Source organism: Salvelinus fontinalis, chromosome 24 (assembly GCF_029448725.1).
Source record: "Salvelinus fontinalis isolate EN_2023a chromosome 24, ASM2944872v1, whole genome shotgun sequence".
In the NCBI taxonomy this organism is placed as follows: domain Eukaryota; kingdom Metazoa; phylum Chordata; class Actinopteri; order Salmoniformes; family Salmonidae; genus Salvelinus; species Salvelinus fontinalis.
Genome location: NC_074688.1, coordinates 28,845,660 through 28,859,094, shown reverse-complemented (window position 1 = coordinate 28,859,094; position 13,435 = coordinate 28,845,660). Strand labels below are relative to the sequence as shown.

The 13,435-nt window shown below is 47.0% G+C and overlaps 2 protein-coding genes across 2 annotated transcripts in view; one reads left to right on the top strand and one right to left on the bottom strand.

Moving 5' to 3' along the window:
• The window catches only part of LOC129822239 (calpain-5-like), a 32,517-nt gene extending 19,323 nt beyond the window's left edge, over nt 1-13,194 (top strand). Inside the window, exons 4-13 of the mRNA XM_055880343.1 lie at nt 4,137-4,345; nt 6,624-6,816; nt 6,924-7,117; nt 10,295-10,372; nt 10,510-10,705; nt 10,790-10,912; nt 11,012-11,208; nt 11,291-11,412; nt 11,524-11,660; nt 11,776-13,194. Coding sequence (XP_055736318.1) covers nt 4,137-4,345; nt 6,624-6,816; nt 6,924-7,117; nt 10,295-10,372; nt 10,510-10,705; nt 10,790-10,912; nt 11,012-11,208; nt 11,291-11,412; nt 11,524-11,660; nt 11,776-11,955 — 1,629 coding nt within the window. The 3' untranslated portion in view covers nt 11,956-13,194. The remainder of the gene's footprint in view (nt 1-4,136; nt 4,346-6,623; nt 6,817-6,923; nt 7,118-10,294; nt 10,373-10,509; nt 10,706-10,789; nt 10,913-11,011; nt 11,209-11,290; nt 11,413-11,523; nt 11,661-11,775) is intronic.
• Nucleotides 841-4,229, bottom strand: LOC129822240 (olfactory marker protein-like). Its single transcript, XM_055880344.1, has 2 exons — nt 3,328-4,229; nt 841-2,369 (listed from the first exon to the last, which is right to left on the bottom strand). Exons 1-2 carry the CDS (start codon nt 3,568-3,570, stop codon nt 1,941-1,943), a joined length of 672 nt encoding a protein of 223 aa, XP_055736319.1. The 5' UTR covers nt 3,571-4,229; the 3' UTR covers nt 841-1,940.
• Nucleotides 13,195-13,435: the final 241 nt, after the last annotated feature.

The window sequence follows — 13,435 nt, the reverse complement described above, 5'->3', positions numbered from 1 at the left end:
TCTCTGTCTCTCTCTCTCTCTCTCTCTCTCTCTCTCTCTCTCTCTCTCTCTCTCTCTCTCTCTCTCTCTCTCTCTCTCTGTGTCTCTCTCTGTGTGTCTGTCTGTCTGTCTGCTACCATTTGTGTGTGAGAGAGAGGGAGGGAAAGTGTGTGTGTATTGATTTCCCTATGAATGAACAGCAACCGTAGCTACTGTAGCCTGAGGCTAAGCCATGTCTATCCTGTCCCCTGCCCTGACCATTAACACAAACACAGCAGGACAGAGTACCTACATCTGTCCCCTGCCCTGACCATTAACACAAACACAGTAGGACAGAGTACCTACATCTGTCCCCTGCCCTGACCATTAACACAAACACAGCAGGACAGAGTACCTACATCTGTCCCCTGACCTGACCATTAACACAAACACAGCAGGACAGAGTACCTACATCTGTCCCCTGCCCTGACCATTAACACAAACACAGCAGGACAGAGTACCTGCATCTGTCCCCTGCCCTGACCAGTGACACAAACACAGCAGGACAGAGTACCTACATCTGTCCCCTGCCCTGACCAGTGACACAAACACAGCAGGACAGAGTACCTACATCTGTCCCCAGCCCTGACCATTAACACAAACACAGCAGGACAGAGTACCTACATCTGTCCCCTGCCCTGACCATTAACACAAACACAGCAGGACAGAGTACCTACATCTGTCCCCTGCCCTGACCATTAACACAAACACAGCAGGACAGAGTACCTACATCTGTCCCCTGCCCTGACCAGTGACACAAACACAGCAGGACAGAGTACCTACATCTGTCCCCTGCCCTGACCATTAACACAAACACAGCAGGACAGAGTACCTACATCTCTTTATTGAACAGCAGTAGAGGACATGGCCAGTTTACAGTATATTGTTGTGATATTTCATGCAAAGTGAATATGGTTGGAGTTACATTGCAGCATTGGTTCTCTAATATTTCCTATAAAGAAGGATCAGAACAAGCTATTCATATCATTCAGGTTTTCAATATAAATGTACAGCTAACTGACAAAATAAAAGAAACACTTGGGTAATAAGGGATACAAAGTATATTGAGAGCAGCTGCTTCCACACAGGTGTGATTGCTGAGTTAATTAAGCAATTAAGATCATACTTAGTCATGTATGAATTCTGGAGCGGCTGAGACAGCGTTTTCCACCACCATCAACAAAACACCAAATGATGGAATTTCTTGTTGAAGAATGGCGTCGCATCCCTCCAGTATAGTACCAGACACTTGTAGAATCTATGTCAAGGTGCACTGAAGCTGTTGTGGCGGCTCGTGGTGACCCAACGCCCTATTAAAACCTTTATGTTGGTGTTTCCTTTATTTTGGCAGTTACCTGTATCCATAGTTTGATTCTGCAGCCTACTGTGTAACTACTTCACCTTCAAAACATGGTTTCTAGCAGCTTGTTGACTGACATGCATAGATAGATAGATGCTCAGGAAGAAAGTACATACACACACACACACACACAGATGAGAGATGGGACTCAGTGTGTGTGGGCGGGGGGCGTAAAGAGAAGGATAGGAGTGTAGACTGGTCCAACCTAGACTGGCTGTAGTAGAAGGCATTCCCTTAGAATGGAGAGAGGGAGACTAGAGGAGTAGAGGGAAGGGATATTTTGGGAATGAGGCCCTTTATAACTACTTCCCCAGAGTCGGATGAACTTGTGGTTACGATTTTTATGTCTCTGTGTACAGTATGAAGGAAGTTAGATGTAGTTTCACAAGCCAGTGCTAACTAGCGTTATCCATAGACTTCCAGTCATTGCTCGAAAGCTAGTTAGCATTGGCTCGCAAAACTACCTCTATATTCCTTCATACTGGACACAGAAAAGTACACACTTTGGTATCCAGAGGGCCTCATTGCCAAAATCCAGAAGTATCCCTTTAAGTTTTGTAGGTCAGGCCTGATTGAACTCCACGGAGATGCTGACCTTGTCAGCCTCCGCCCCCTCCTTGAAGGCAAGCAGGAAGTACATGACCTTGCGGACCTTTGCCAACTCCGCGATTCGCTCCCCAAACTCCTGGATGTCCGCCTCCAGACACTTGAGGGGTGTGTCCTCCGGGTCACCAGCGTTCCGCCAGAATGTTCCGACGGGTTCAAGAAGCTGCCGGGTCATCAGGTGTGTGAGGTCAGGGGTCCAGAGCTGGGAGATCCCTGTGACGGTCAATCTGCCATGACCAATCAGAGACACCGACCAGTGGATGAACGCCAGCTTCTGATTGGAGAAGTCCAGACGGTAAACGGCCTCGTGGGGGAGGAGCAACCGCTCCCCCTCCTGTCGCTTCTGACCGCTCCGCTGCAGGGACTGGACACGCAGCTGCATTACCTAGTAACAATAATAACTATATTAATAATGTAATCATAATATAGTAATACTATAATATAGCTGCACTTTTGACCACTCTGCTGCAGAGACTGGACACACCTGCGAATCACATTGTGGAATAATAATACTTTTATAATAGTATAACTATAATATGCTGGACGTACTGGATACTCAGACGCAGATACCATTCAGTACAAGTCGACTCCTGAAAACTGTCCATGTGTTTGTCAGTAAATAGGCTACTTTGTTTTAGTTTCCCCTCCCCCCTTCTCCCCAATTTCGTGGAAGCCAATTGGTAGTTAGTCTTGTCTCATCTCTGCAACTCCCGTACGGACTCGGGGGAGGCGAAGGTCGAGAGCCATGCGTCCCCCGAAACCCAACCAAGCCGCACTGCTTGACACAATGCCCTCTTAATCTGGAAGCCAGCCGCACCAATGTGTCGGAGCAAACACTGTGCACCTGGCAACCGTGTCAGCGTGCACTGTGCCCGGCCAGCCACAGGAGTCGCTAGAGCGCGATGGGACAATCCCTGCCGGCCAAACCCTCCCCTAACCCAGACGACGCTGGGCCAATTGCGCGCCGCCCCATGGGTTTCCTGGTCGCGGCCGGCTGCAACAGAGACGGGACTCGAACCCAGAATGTCTAGTGGCACAGCTAGCAACTGCGATGCAGTGCCTTAGACCACTGCGCCACTCAGGCGGCCCCAGATAAGCACATATTTAAGACAGTACCAAACTACTACACATAGCAGAAGCCAATTTAGAATTTTGCATGTCTACTTGAAAATACTTTTTTCAAAGTGACTTACGGTGAAGGCATTATTACATTACACTCAGTATATCTGACCCATGCAAGAATCAAACTTGCAACCAACTGAACCATCGATTGTGCTATTTCAATCACCAACCTCATCTTAAACCACATCTCAACCTCATCTCAACCATGTGAACAGTCTTACCTCAGTGAGAGAAGTGTCCTCTGCAAAGCGTAGCTCCATGGCTGAGCCAGACGAGGGGGCCGGGTCTGTGCATGTCTGAGAGCTCATCTTTCTCTGCTGGGGAGGGAACGAGGCCTGCCTGTCTGTCTGTCTGGATGGATATTTGTGTCTGTCTGTGTCTGCAGATAGTTTCACTCTGTTCCTCTCTCCCTCTGTCTCTCTCTTATGCCATCTCTTTCCCCTCCCTTTCCCAGAGGGTAACATGGTTGAGTTGGTTCTGTGGTTTGGACTATTGATTGTGTGGCATGTACAGTGAGGGAGGGATGGAGAACAGGAGAGGGGAGGAGGGAGTGTGTGGTGGCGCTAGGCAACAGAAAGTGATGACATCAGAAGAGGAACCAGGGATTTTCCTGAGGGCTTCTGGGAGCTGGTTGGTCATAACTGGATGGGCTGGTTATTAATATACCCAAATGCTGGCTGTGTGTGTGTGTGTGTGTGTGTGTGTGTGTGTGTGTGTGTGTGTGTGTGTGTGTGTGCACCAATGTCTGCTTGTGGTGTGTACATTTTGGTTTGGTTGTTATGATGCACTAGGTGGTTGCTTGTTTAAGTTAGCTGTAAAAAAAAAAAAAAAAAAAATCTGATTTGTATTGAGCAGATAGTGAGAGAGACTGGTAGTGGGGAAAGTTAGAGAGAGATTGTATCAAAGGGCAGTAGGCCGGATTTGAACCCATGACCATACTAAAGACGTGTGCTGGAGGCTGCAGCATTACCTCTAGACCAGCCAGGCCATGCAGCTGTGACGTGTTCTGAGCGTCTTATCTCCCTCCCAGGTGATCCCGGACCATAAGGACCAGGAATGGGATGAGGATAAGCCCGGATCTTACGCCGGAATCTTCCACTTCCGCTTCTGGCGCTTTGGAGAATGGGTGGATGTTGTCATCGACGACCGGTTGCCCACTTCGAATGGCAACTTGGTGTATTGTCACTCCAATGACAGCAACGAGTTCTGGAGCGCTCTGGCGGAGAAGGCCTACGCCAAGTTAGTACTATAGATGGACTGTTGTGTTTGTGTAGGATGTGTTGCTTTTGCTGAGTGTGTGTGTGTGTGTAGGATGTGTTGCTGAGTGTGTGTGTGTGTGTGTGTGTAGGATGTGTTGCTTTTGCTGAGTGTGTGTGTGTGTGTAGGATGTGTTGCTGAGTGTGTGTGTGTGTGTGTGTGTGTGTGTGTAGGATGTGTTGCTTTTGCTGAGTGTGTGTGTGTGTAGGATGTGTTGCTGAGTGTGTGTGTGTGTGTGTGTAGGACGTGTTGCTGAGTGTGTGTGTGTGTGTGTGTGTAGGATGTGTTGCTGAGTGTGTGTGTGTGTAGGATGTGTTGCTGAGTGTGTGTGTGTGTGTGTGTAGGATGTGTTGCTGAGTGAGTGTGTGTGTGTGTGTGTAGGATGTGTTGCTGAGTGAGTGTGTGTGTGTGTGTGTGTAGGATGTGTTGCTGAGTGTGTGTGTGTGTGTGTGTAGGATGTGTTGCTGAGTGAGTGTGTGTGTGTGTGTGTGTAGGATGTGTTGCTGAGTGTGTGTGTGTGTGTGTAGGATGTGTTGCTGAGTGTGTGTGTGTGTGTGTGTGTAGGATGTGTTGCTGAGTGTGTGTGTGTGTGTGTAGGATGTGTTGCTGAGTGTGTGTGTGTGTGTGTGTGTGTAGGATGTGTTGCTGAGTGTGTGTGTGTGTGTGTAGGATGTGTTGCTGAGTGTGTGTGTGTGTGTGTGTAGGATGTGTTGCTGAGTGTGTGTGTGTGTAGGATGTGTTGCTGAGTGTGTGTGTGTGTGTGTGTAGGATGTGTTGCTGAGTGTGTGTGTGTGTGTGTAGGATGTGTTGCTGAGTGTGTGTGTGTGTAGGATGTGTTGCTGAGTGTGTGTGTGTGTGTAGGATGTGTTGCTGAGTGTGTGTGTGTGTGTAGGATGTGTTGCTGAGTGTGTGTGTGTGTGTGTGTAGGATGTGTTGCTGAGTGTGTGTGTGTGTGTGTAGGATGTGTTGCTGAGTGTGTGTGTGTGTGTGTGTGTAGGATGTGTTGCTGAGTGTGTGTGTGTGTGTGTGTAGGATGTGTTGCTGAGTGTGTGTGTGTGTGTGTGTAGGATGTGTTGCTGAGTGTGTGTGTGTGTAGGATGTGTTGCTGAGTGTGTGTGTGTGTAGGATGTGTTGCTGAGTGTGTGTGTGTGTGTGTAGGATGTGTTGCTGAGTGAGTGTGTGTGTGTGTGTAGGATGTGTTGCTGAGTGAGTGTGTGTGTGTGTGTGTAGGATGTGTTGCTGAGTGTGTGTGTGTGTGTGTAGGATGTGTTGCTGAGTGAGTGTGTGTGTGTGTGTGTGTAGGATGTGTTGCTGAGTGTGTGTGTGTAGGATGTGTTGCTGAGTGTGTGTGTGTGTGTGTAGGATGTGTTGCTGAGTGTGTGTGTGTGTGTGTGTAGGATGTGTTGCTGAGTGTGTGTGTGTGTGTGTGTAGGATGTGTTGCTGAGTGTGTGTGTGTGTGTGTAGGATGTGTTGCTGAGTGTGTGTGTGTGTGTAGGATGTGTTGCTGAGTGTGTGTGTGTGTAGGATGTGTTGCTGAGTGTGTGTGTGTGTAGGATGTGTTGCTGAGTGTGTGTGTGTAGGATGTGTTGCTGAGTGTGTGTGTGTAGGATGTGTTGCTGAGTGTGTGTGTGTGTAGGATGTGTTGCTGAGTGTGTGTGTGTGTGTGTAGGATGTGTTGCTGAGTGTGTGTGTGTGTGTGTGTAGGATGTGTTGCTGAGTGTGTGTGTGTGTGTGTGTAGGATGTGTTGCTGAGTGTGTGTGTGTGTGTGTGTAGGATGTGTTGCTGAGTGTGTGTGTGTGTGTGTAGGATGTGTTGCTGAGTGTGTGTGTGTGTAGGATGTGTTGCTGAGTGTGTGTGTGTGTGTGTAGGATGTGTTGCTGAGTGTGTGTGTGTGTGTGTAGGATGTGTTGCTGAGTGTGTGTGTGTGTGTGTGTAGGATGTGTTGCTGAGTGTGTGTGTGTGTAGGATGTGTTGCTGAGTGTGTGTGTGTGTGTGTAGGATGTGTTGCTGAGTGTGTGTGTGTGTGTGTAGGATGTGTTGCTGAGTGTGTGTGTGTGTAGGATGTGTTGCTGAGTGTGTGTGTGTGTGTGTAGGATGTGTTGCTGAGTGTGTGTGTGTGTGTGTGTGTAGGATGTGTTGCTGAGTGTGTGTGTGTGTAGGATGTGTTGCTGAGTGTGTGTGTGTGTGTGTAGGATGTGTTGCTGAGTGTGTGTGTGTGTGTGTAGGATGTGTTGCTGAGTGTGTGTGTGTGTGTGTAGGATGTATGGGTGTTACGAGGCATTGGACGGTGGCAACACAGCGGATGCGTTGGTGGATTTTACGGGTGGCGTCTCGGAGCCCTTGGACCTGCTGGAGGAAGGGTTGAGTACGGACAAGGAGAAACGCTCAATGCTGTTCGACAGAGTCCTCAAGGTCCACAACAGAGGAGGCCTCATCAGCGCCTCCATACGGGTATAACACACACACATACACACACACACACACACACACATACACACACATACACACACACACACACACACACACCTAGAATCCTGACCATTCACCACTCCCTGCAGGCGGCCAGTTCAGCAGAGATGGAGGCTCGTCTGGCCTGTGGTCTGGTGAAGGGTCATGCTTACGCTGTGACAGATGTTAGAAAGGTCCGGCTGGGCCACGGCCTCATGGCTTACTTCAAGTCCGACAAACTCACAATGATACGTCTCCGAAACCCCTGGGGAGAGAAAGAGTGGAACGGTGCCTGGAGCGACAGGTAGGTTTTAAAATGTTTGTTATTTACCTTTTAGTTATACAACAAGTCCTATTGAGGTCAGAAGACCTCTTTCACCAGGAAGACCTGGCCTGGTAGTGGGAAAGAAGAGTGTCTGCAGAGGCGTCAATTGGGAATGACAGTCGCCATATCCTAGCTAGCTCAACACCAACAATTTAAAATAGGCTACGAAAATCATTAAAATCCCGAATTAAAAGGCAAATGCAGTTTAGTGGCGTTAACCTTCTGACTTTAGGACCATGCGGATACCTGGGAGCGGGAGGGAGCGCGGTTTGTATGGCTGGCTGGCTTTATGGAGAGCAGAAGGCAGACATTTTACGTGCCCCCAACCGATTGTTTTTTTTGTTTATCTGCGTTGTATTTTTTTACTCATTTTGTACATAATGGTGCCGCTACCGTCTCTTATGACTGAAAGAACTTCTAGACATCAGGACTGCGATTACTCACCACGGACTAGCAGAATTATTTTTCTTTTTTTCACGACTCTGACGAGCCCGAGGCAGAGGATATACGGCTCCCTCGGGAACAGGCCCCGAGCCCCGTGATCTGCGTGGAGAGGCGGAGAAAGAGAGGCAGGAGAGCGGGCTGCCTTCTGAGAATTCGAAGCCGGTCGAATAAACCCCCACTTCCCTCAATTCTGCTCGCAAATGTGCAATCTTTGGACAATAAAATCGACGAGTTACGGGAAGATGACCACCGGAACATAAAAACTGGAACATCTTATGCTTCACAGAGTCGTGGCTGAACGACAATATCTACATACAGCTGGCTGGTTATACGGTGTACCAGCAGGATAGAACAGCTGCGTCTGGTAAGACAAGGGGCGGCGGACTATGTATTTTTGTAAGTAACAGCTGGTGGACCATATCTAAGGAAGTCTCGGGCTATTGCTCACCTGAGGTTGAGTATATCATGATAAGCTGTAGACCACACTACCTACCGAGAGAGTTCTCATCTGTATTCTTCGTAGCTGTTTACATACCACCTCAGTCAGAGGTTGGCACTAAGATAGCATTGAATGAGCTGTATTCCGCCATAAGCAAACAAGAAAACTTGCGGAAAACTTGTGGTCCCCGGCTCCTAGTACCGGGGACTTTAATGCAGGTAAGTTTAACTTCTTATGAGCAGGTAGCGTCCCACCTGGCCAACATCCGGTGAAATTGCAGAGCGCGAATTTCAAATTACAGAAATATAAATATTCAACATTCATAAAAATACAAGTATTATACATCAAAATAAAGCTTAACTTCTTGTTAATCTAGACGCTGTGCTCAGCCCCCTCCTGTACTCCCTGTTCATTCATGACTGGACGACTCCAACACCATCATTCAATTTGCCGATGACACAACAGTGGTAGGCCTGATCACAGACAACAACGAGACAGCCTATAGGGAGGAGGTCAGAGACCTGGCCGTGTGGTGCCAGGACAACAACCTCTCCCTCAACGTGATCAAGACAAAGGAGATAATTGTGGACTACAGGAAAAAGAGGACCGAGCACGCCCACATTCTCATCGTTGGGGCTGCAGTGGAGCAGGTGGCGGATGTAGTGGAGCAGAGAGCTGTAAGTTCCTTGGTGTCCACATCACCAACAAACTAACATGGTCCAAGCACACCAAGGCAGTCGTGAAGCGGGCACGACAAAACCTATTCCCCCTCAGGAGACTGAAAAGATTTGGCATGGGTCCTCAGATCCTCAAAAGGTTCTACAGCTGCACCATCCTGACTGGTTGCATCACTGCCTGGTATGGCAACTGTTTGGCCTCAGACCGCAAGGCACTACAGAGGGTAGTGGGAACGGCCCAGTACATCACTGGGGCCAAGTTTCCTGCCATCCAGGACCTCTTTACCAGGCGGTGTCAGAGGAAGAAAAGACTTCAGCCACCCTAGTCATAGACTGTTCTCTCTGCTACCGCACGGCAAGCGGTACCGGAGTGCCAAGTCTAGGTTCACGAGGCTTCTAAACAGCTTTTACCCCCAAGCCATAAGACTCCTGAACATCTAGTCAAATGGCTACCCAGACTATTTGCATTGCCCCCCCCCCCCCCCCCCCTCCACACCACTGCCACTCTCTTATCATCTATGCATAGTCACTTTAATAACTCTACCTACATGTACATACTACCTCAACTAACCGGCACCCCCTGTATATATTGTTATTTTTTACTGCTGCTCTTTAATTACTTGTTACTTTTATCTCTTATTCTTATCCATATTTTTTTGAAACTGCACTGTTGGTTAGGGGCTCGTAAGTAAGCATTTCACTAAGGTCTACGCCTGTTGTATTTGGCGCATGTGACAAATAGAGTTTGATTTGAGAGAGCTATATATATTAACTAAATGCTCATGTCTCCGCCCTAACAATCGGATTTGTTTTCCCAAAGGCGGGAAGGCAGGCGACAAGTTTACGTCCAAAATAAGCCCATTGAAACGCATTGGGGTAATATTGGACAGATTTTTGTGAGAGGGAAACCTCTCGCTTTGCCTCTTCCTCCCTGTGGAAAGCACATCGATGCATTTGCAGGGAACAGCGTGACTTTTTTCAACACAGAACTGGAGACCGCTGTAGTAGATGGCTTTGTCTCGGTAACTGCTGTTTGACTTGACATGAAACTATAGCTGTAATCCTGGTACTGAGCTAGTGCGTAGCAGCCAGCTAATACTGGAGTAAATTTTGCTTTTTTTTCTGCTCTCCAAATAAAATTTTACAGTTTTAAAATGTGTAGAAATCAGTAAATGAGCTTCAATAATATATCGTTGTTTTTTTTAAATACCCCCAGATGGGTGTGTGTATGTGTGTGTATATATTGACCGGTTCCTGACTCACTGCTCCCTCTGCTGGTGGAGAGAGGTGTTGTTGGCCAACCGGGAAACAGATCTTTAGCACAGATTGATCGTTCATTCCTCTTAGAATCTTTGTTTAATTTATATCCTGTATCATAGGAAATTTCCAAAAATGATCTCAGCACCAAAAGGTCTAGGGGAAACTGTCCATGTGAGCCGCTGTTGATGTCCATGTCTCAGAACCTTGAGTCCCTTACTCTATCAGTTCTGGACTGGTAGCATTATTTCACACAGAACACCCTTCAGAGAAACACTGAGCGGTAGAGAACCTCTCTGTAACAACTTCTCTCTCTTTCCTCTCTCCTCTCTCTCTCAGCTCAGAGGAGTGGGGGAAGGTGAGTAAGAGTGAAAGAGAGAAGATCGGCGTGATTGTGCAGGACGATGGAGAATTTTGGTGAGTTCTAACCCTTAACCTATGACCTCTAGCCATGACCCCTAACCTTTCCTCCACACGGCTGAGAAAATGGATGGCCATAGGATGAAGCTTGATGACTTCTCTTTTCCTGCCCCCCCCCCTCAATCCCCACCCAGGATGACATTTGATGACTTCTGTCAGTACTTCAGTGATTTGATCATGTGTCGTCTGATCAACACTTCCTACCTGTCTCTTCACAAGACCTGGGAGGAGGGCTCTCTAAAGGGTGCCTGGCAGAACCATGACAACCCGCTCAGCAACCGCGCTGGGGGCTGCACCAACAACAAACACACTTTCATACAGAACCCACAGGTAGGGGTAGGGATGGGGGGAGGGCGTGTGCGTGTGTGTGTATTCATTTATAGGACTGGTCTGTGTGTGTATCTCTCGCTGCAGTATGTGTTCAACGTGAAGAAGCCAGAGGATGAGGTGCTGGTATGTCTACAGCAGACAGACAAGAGAGCCAGACCTAAAGAGGGGAAGGGAGAAAACCTGGCTATAGGCTTTGAGATACACCGGGTGAGAAGTGTGTGTGAGAGTGTTATTAATGTGTCATTTAAAATGAATGTGTGTGAAAGTCTTATTAATGTGTTCATTAAAATGATTGTGTGTGTGTAGGTGGAGTTGAACAGGCAGTACCGTATGCACACTCGGCAGCAGAAGGTGTGTGGGAGTGTGTACATCAACTCCAGGTGTGTGTTCCTACGCTGTTCCCTGAAGGAGGGTCGTTACGTTGTCATACCCACAACCTTTGACCCCGCTCTGGAAGCAGACCTCTTGTTACGCATTTTCACTGACGTCCCCGCTGACTGCAGGTATACTCACTCACTCACTCACTCACTCACTCACTCACTCACGCACTCTCCTCATTATCTTGCCCTCTCTCTCCCCCCATAGAGAGTTAACCCTAGATCAGCCAGCCCAGACGTGTTGGTCAGGACTGTGTGGCTTCCCTTCCCTGGTCACTCAGATTCATGTCCACCGAGCAGATGGACTGGCTGGACAAGACTCTGATGGAGGTATACAAACCTTTCTTCTCTCCCTTCTCCGTCCGTTCCCTTTTCTTCTCTGGTCCTTTTCATATCTTCTCCTCTCTTCTCCTACTGACAGTCTGTATGTGTGTGTTGCAGCGTCAGACCCATATGTGATCATTCGTTGTGAGGGGGAGAAGGTTCGTTCTCCGGTCTATAAAAACACCCGCAGCCCAACCTTCGACACCAAGGCTCTATTTTACAGGAAGAGAACTGACCAGCCTATACTGATAGAGGTGAGGAGACTGGGCTGGGGGGTGGAGTTAAAGTAGAGTGAACATCACAATTTGGTTGTTTCAATAAGTAACTGTTCTCTGAATTAAAGTCAGTACAACTTTATTCATCCTCCAGGTGTATAACCACAACGTGTTGATGGATTCCTTTCTGGGTCAGGTCAGTTTGACCTCTGACCCCGGCGAACCCCAGCAGGTTACCGTCCACCTGAGGGACAAGGGTAATCACCAAGACAACGACCTCCCAGGCACGCTCACCATCTCCATGGTGACCAGCAATATTCTCACTAACATCTGACTAACCATCAATCAATCACCAATCAATCACCAATCTATCAATCAGTGCCTTACTCCCTCCGTTCAATATGAGAGAAGAGCGAAACAGGTGCCAGTAACAGAGTATATGATTGGTCAAGAGGTCCCCTCTGTTTCCATATGTGCTGGAACTGGCATTATACATGATTACACTGTTCAATATGAACATCATCACTATATGTACTGTATACACTAACTATATGTTTACAGTTGATGTATCTTTAAAGTTGTATTGTTTTGCCAAAGATTTGATCATAAATATCAATTAATTTGCCGTTAACCTCATCTGTTGAGGGACCAAAGTTAGGATTCCAGACTGTATTGTGTTGGTTTTTACTGAGTGTAGTACTATTCCTGACCACATGGGGGCAACAGAGGACATTTAATCTCCTAGTTCTCCTTTCTCATCTAATAACCACTTTAACTTGTGCATTACAGATATATAAATACTTGGTGAGTATTTCAGCTGTATGTGCTGTCCTGTTTACATTTATTTACATGGTTTAGTTTTACATTTCAGTCAGCTTTGTACTAGTCTCTCTCAAGTAGCTGAGTTGGTTCTGTGTGCTGAGAGTAGCTACGGACATTTTTATTCTTTATGGGAGACATTGTTCAAGTTATTTTTGTTAATAACTTTATAATTAAACTTTTAAAAAAGAGAGATTTCTGTCGGTTGCTCTACTTTTATATCATGTTGATTTTCCAGTGGGAGGCCCAATACCAGTAGACAGACAGACAGACTAGATTCACTAGAGGAGAAGAGAGATTAAGCTACAGTTTCTAACCAACACTGCCACTCTTACATTCGACTCTTCACTCAAACACTCAACTCCTCCCTTCTTTCTCATTCCCATATTACTCTATCATGTTGTATTACCTCCAGTTACTACAGTGCCATGTAGATCACGTTTCAAATCATATCGCATTTATCTATAACATTCTCGTGATCATGAGGACTTCCTAACACTGTAATAAGTGTCATAAACAGTCATAATGTCAGTCTCTGTCATGGTGGTGGGTCCTTGTTAGAGAAGGACTGGTTCATCTGAGCAGGCTTGTTTCTTATCTTTATAAGTAAAGGTTTATGATATTTTAATATTCCGCAGGGTGATTTTAAAGGCTATTTAATTATTTTGTTTTATACTTCTCTGTTTATTTCTCTTTAAACCTGTTGACTGGTTTCAATCAAATGTTTACTGTAATAAATAGTTAAAACACTGTCTGTCTGGTGCCGGGTCATTCTGTGTCCCGTCCTCCATTTTATCTAGTGTGTGTGGTCCCATTACTCAGCAGAACTCTCTCTTGATAGAGTCCACTATCAACCATGCTGTGTAGAGCGAGAGAGAGAGTGTGTGACAGTGTGTGCTGTTAGGTTCAGTGAGGTGTGAGGAACACCGATCAATGTGTCTTTCAGAACAGCCTGACCTTTATTACAGCAACACCAATAGACGAGAGATGTGCTC

What these genes read in the sequence shown, in the direction of transcription:
- LOC129822240 (XM_055880344.1), bottom strand. Translation starts at nt 3,570, where the DNA reads ATGTTACCCTCTGGGAAAGGGAGGGGAAAGAGATGGCATAAGAGAGAG. An exon ending in AGGACACTTCTCTCACTGAG is followed by an intron (nt 2,370 to 3,327) that starts GTAAGACTGTTC and finishes TATTGTTACTAG; the next exon opens with GTAATGCAGCTGCGTGTCCA.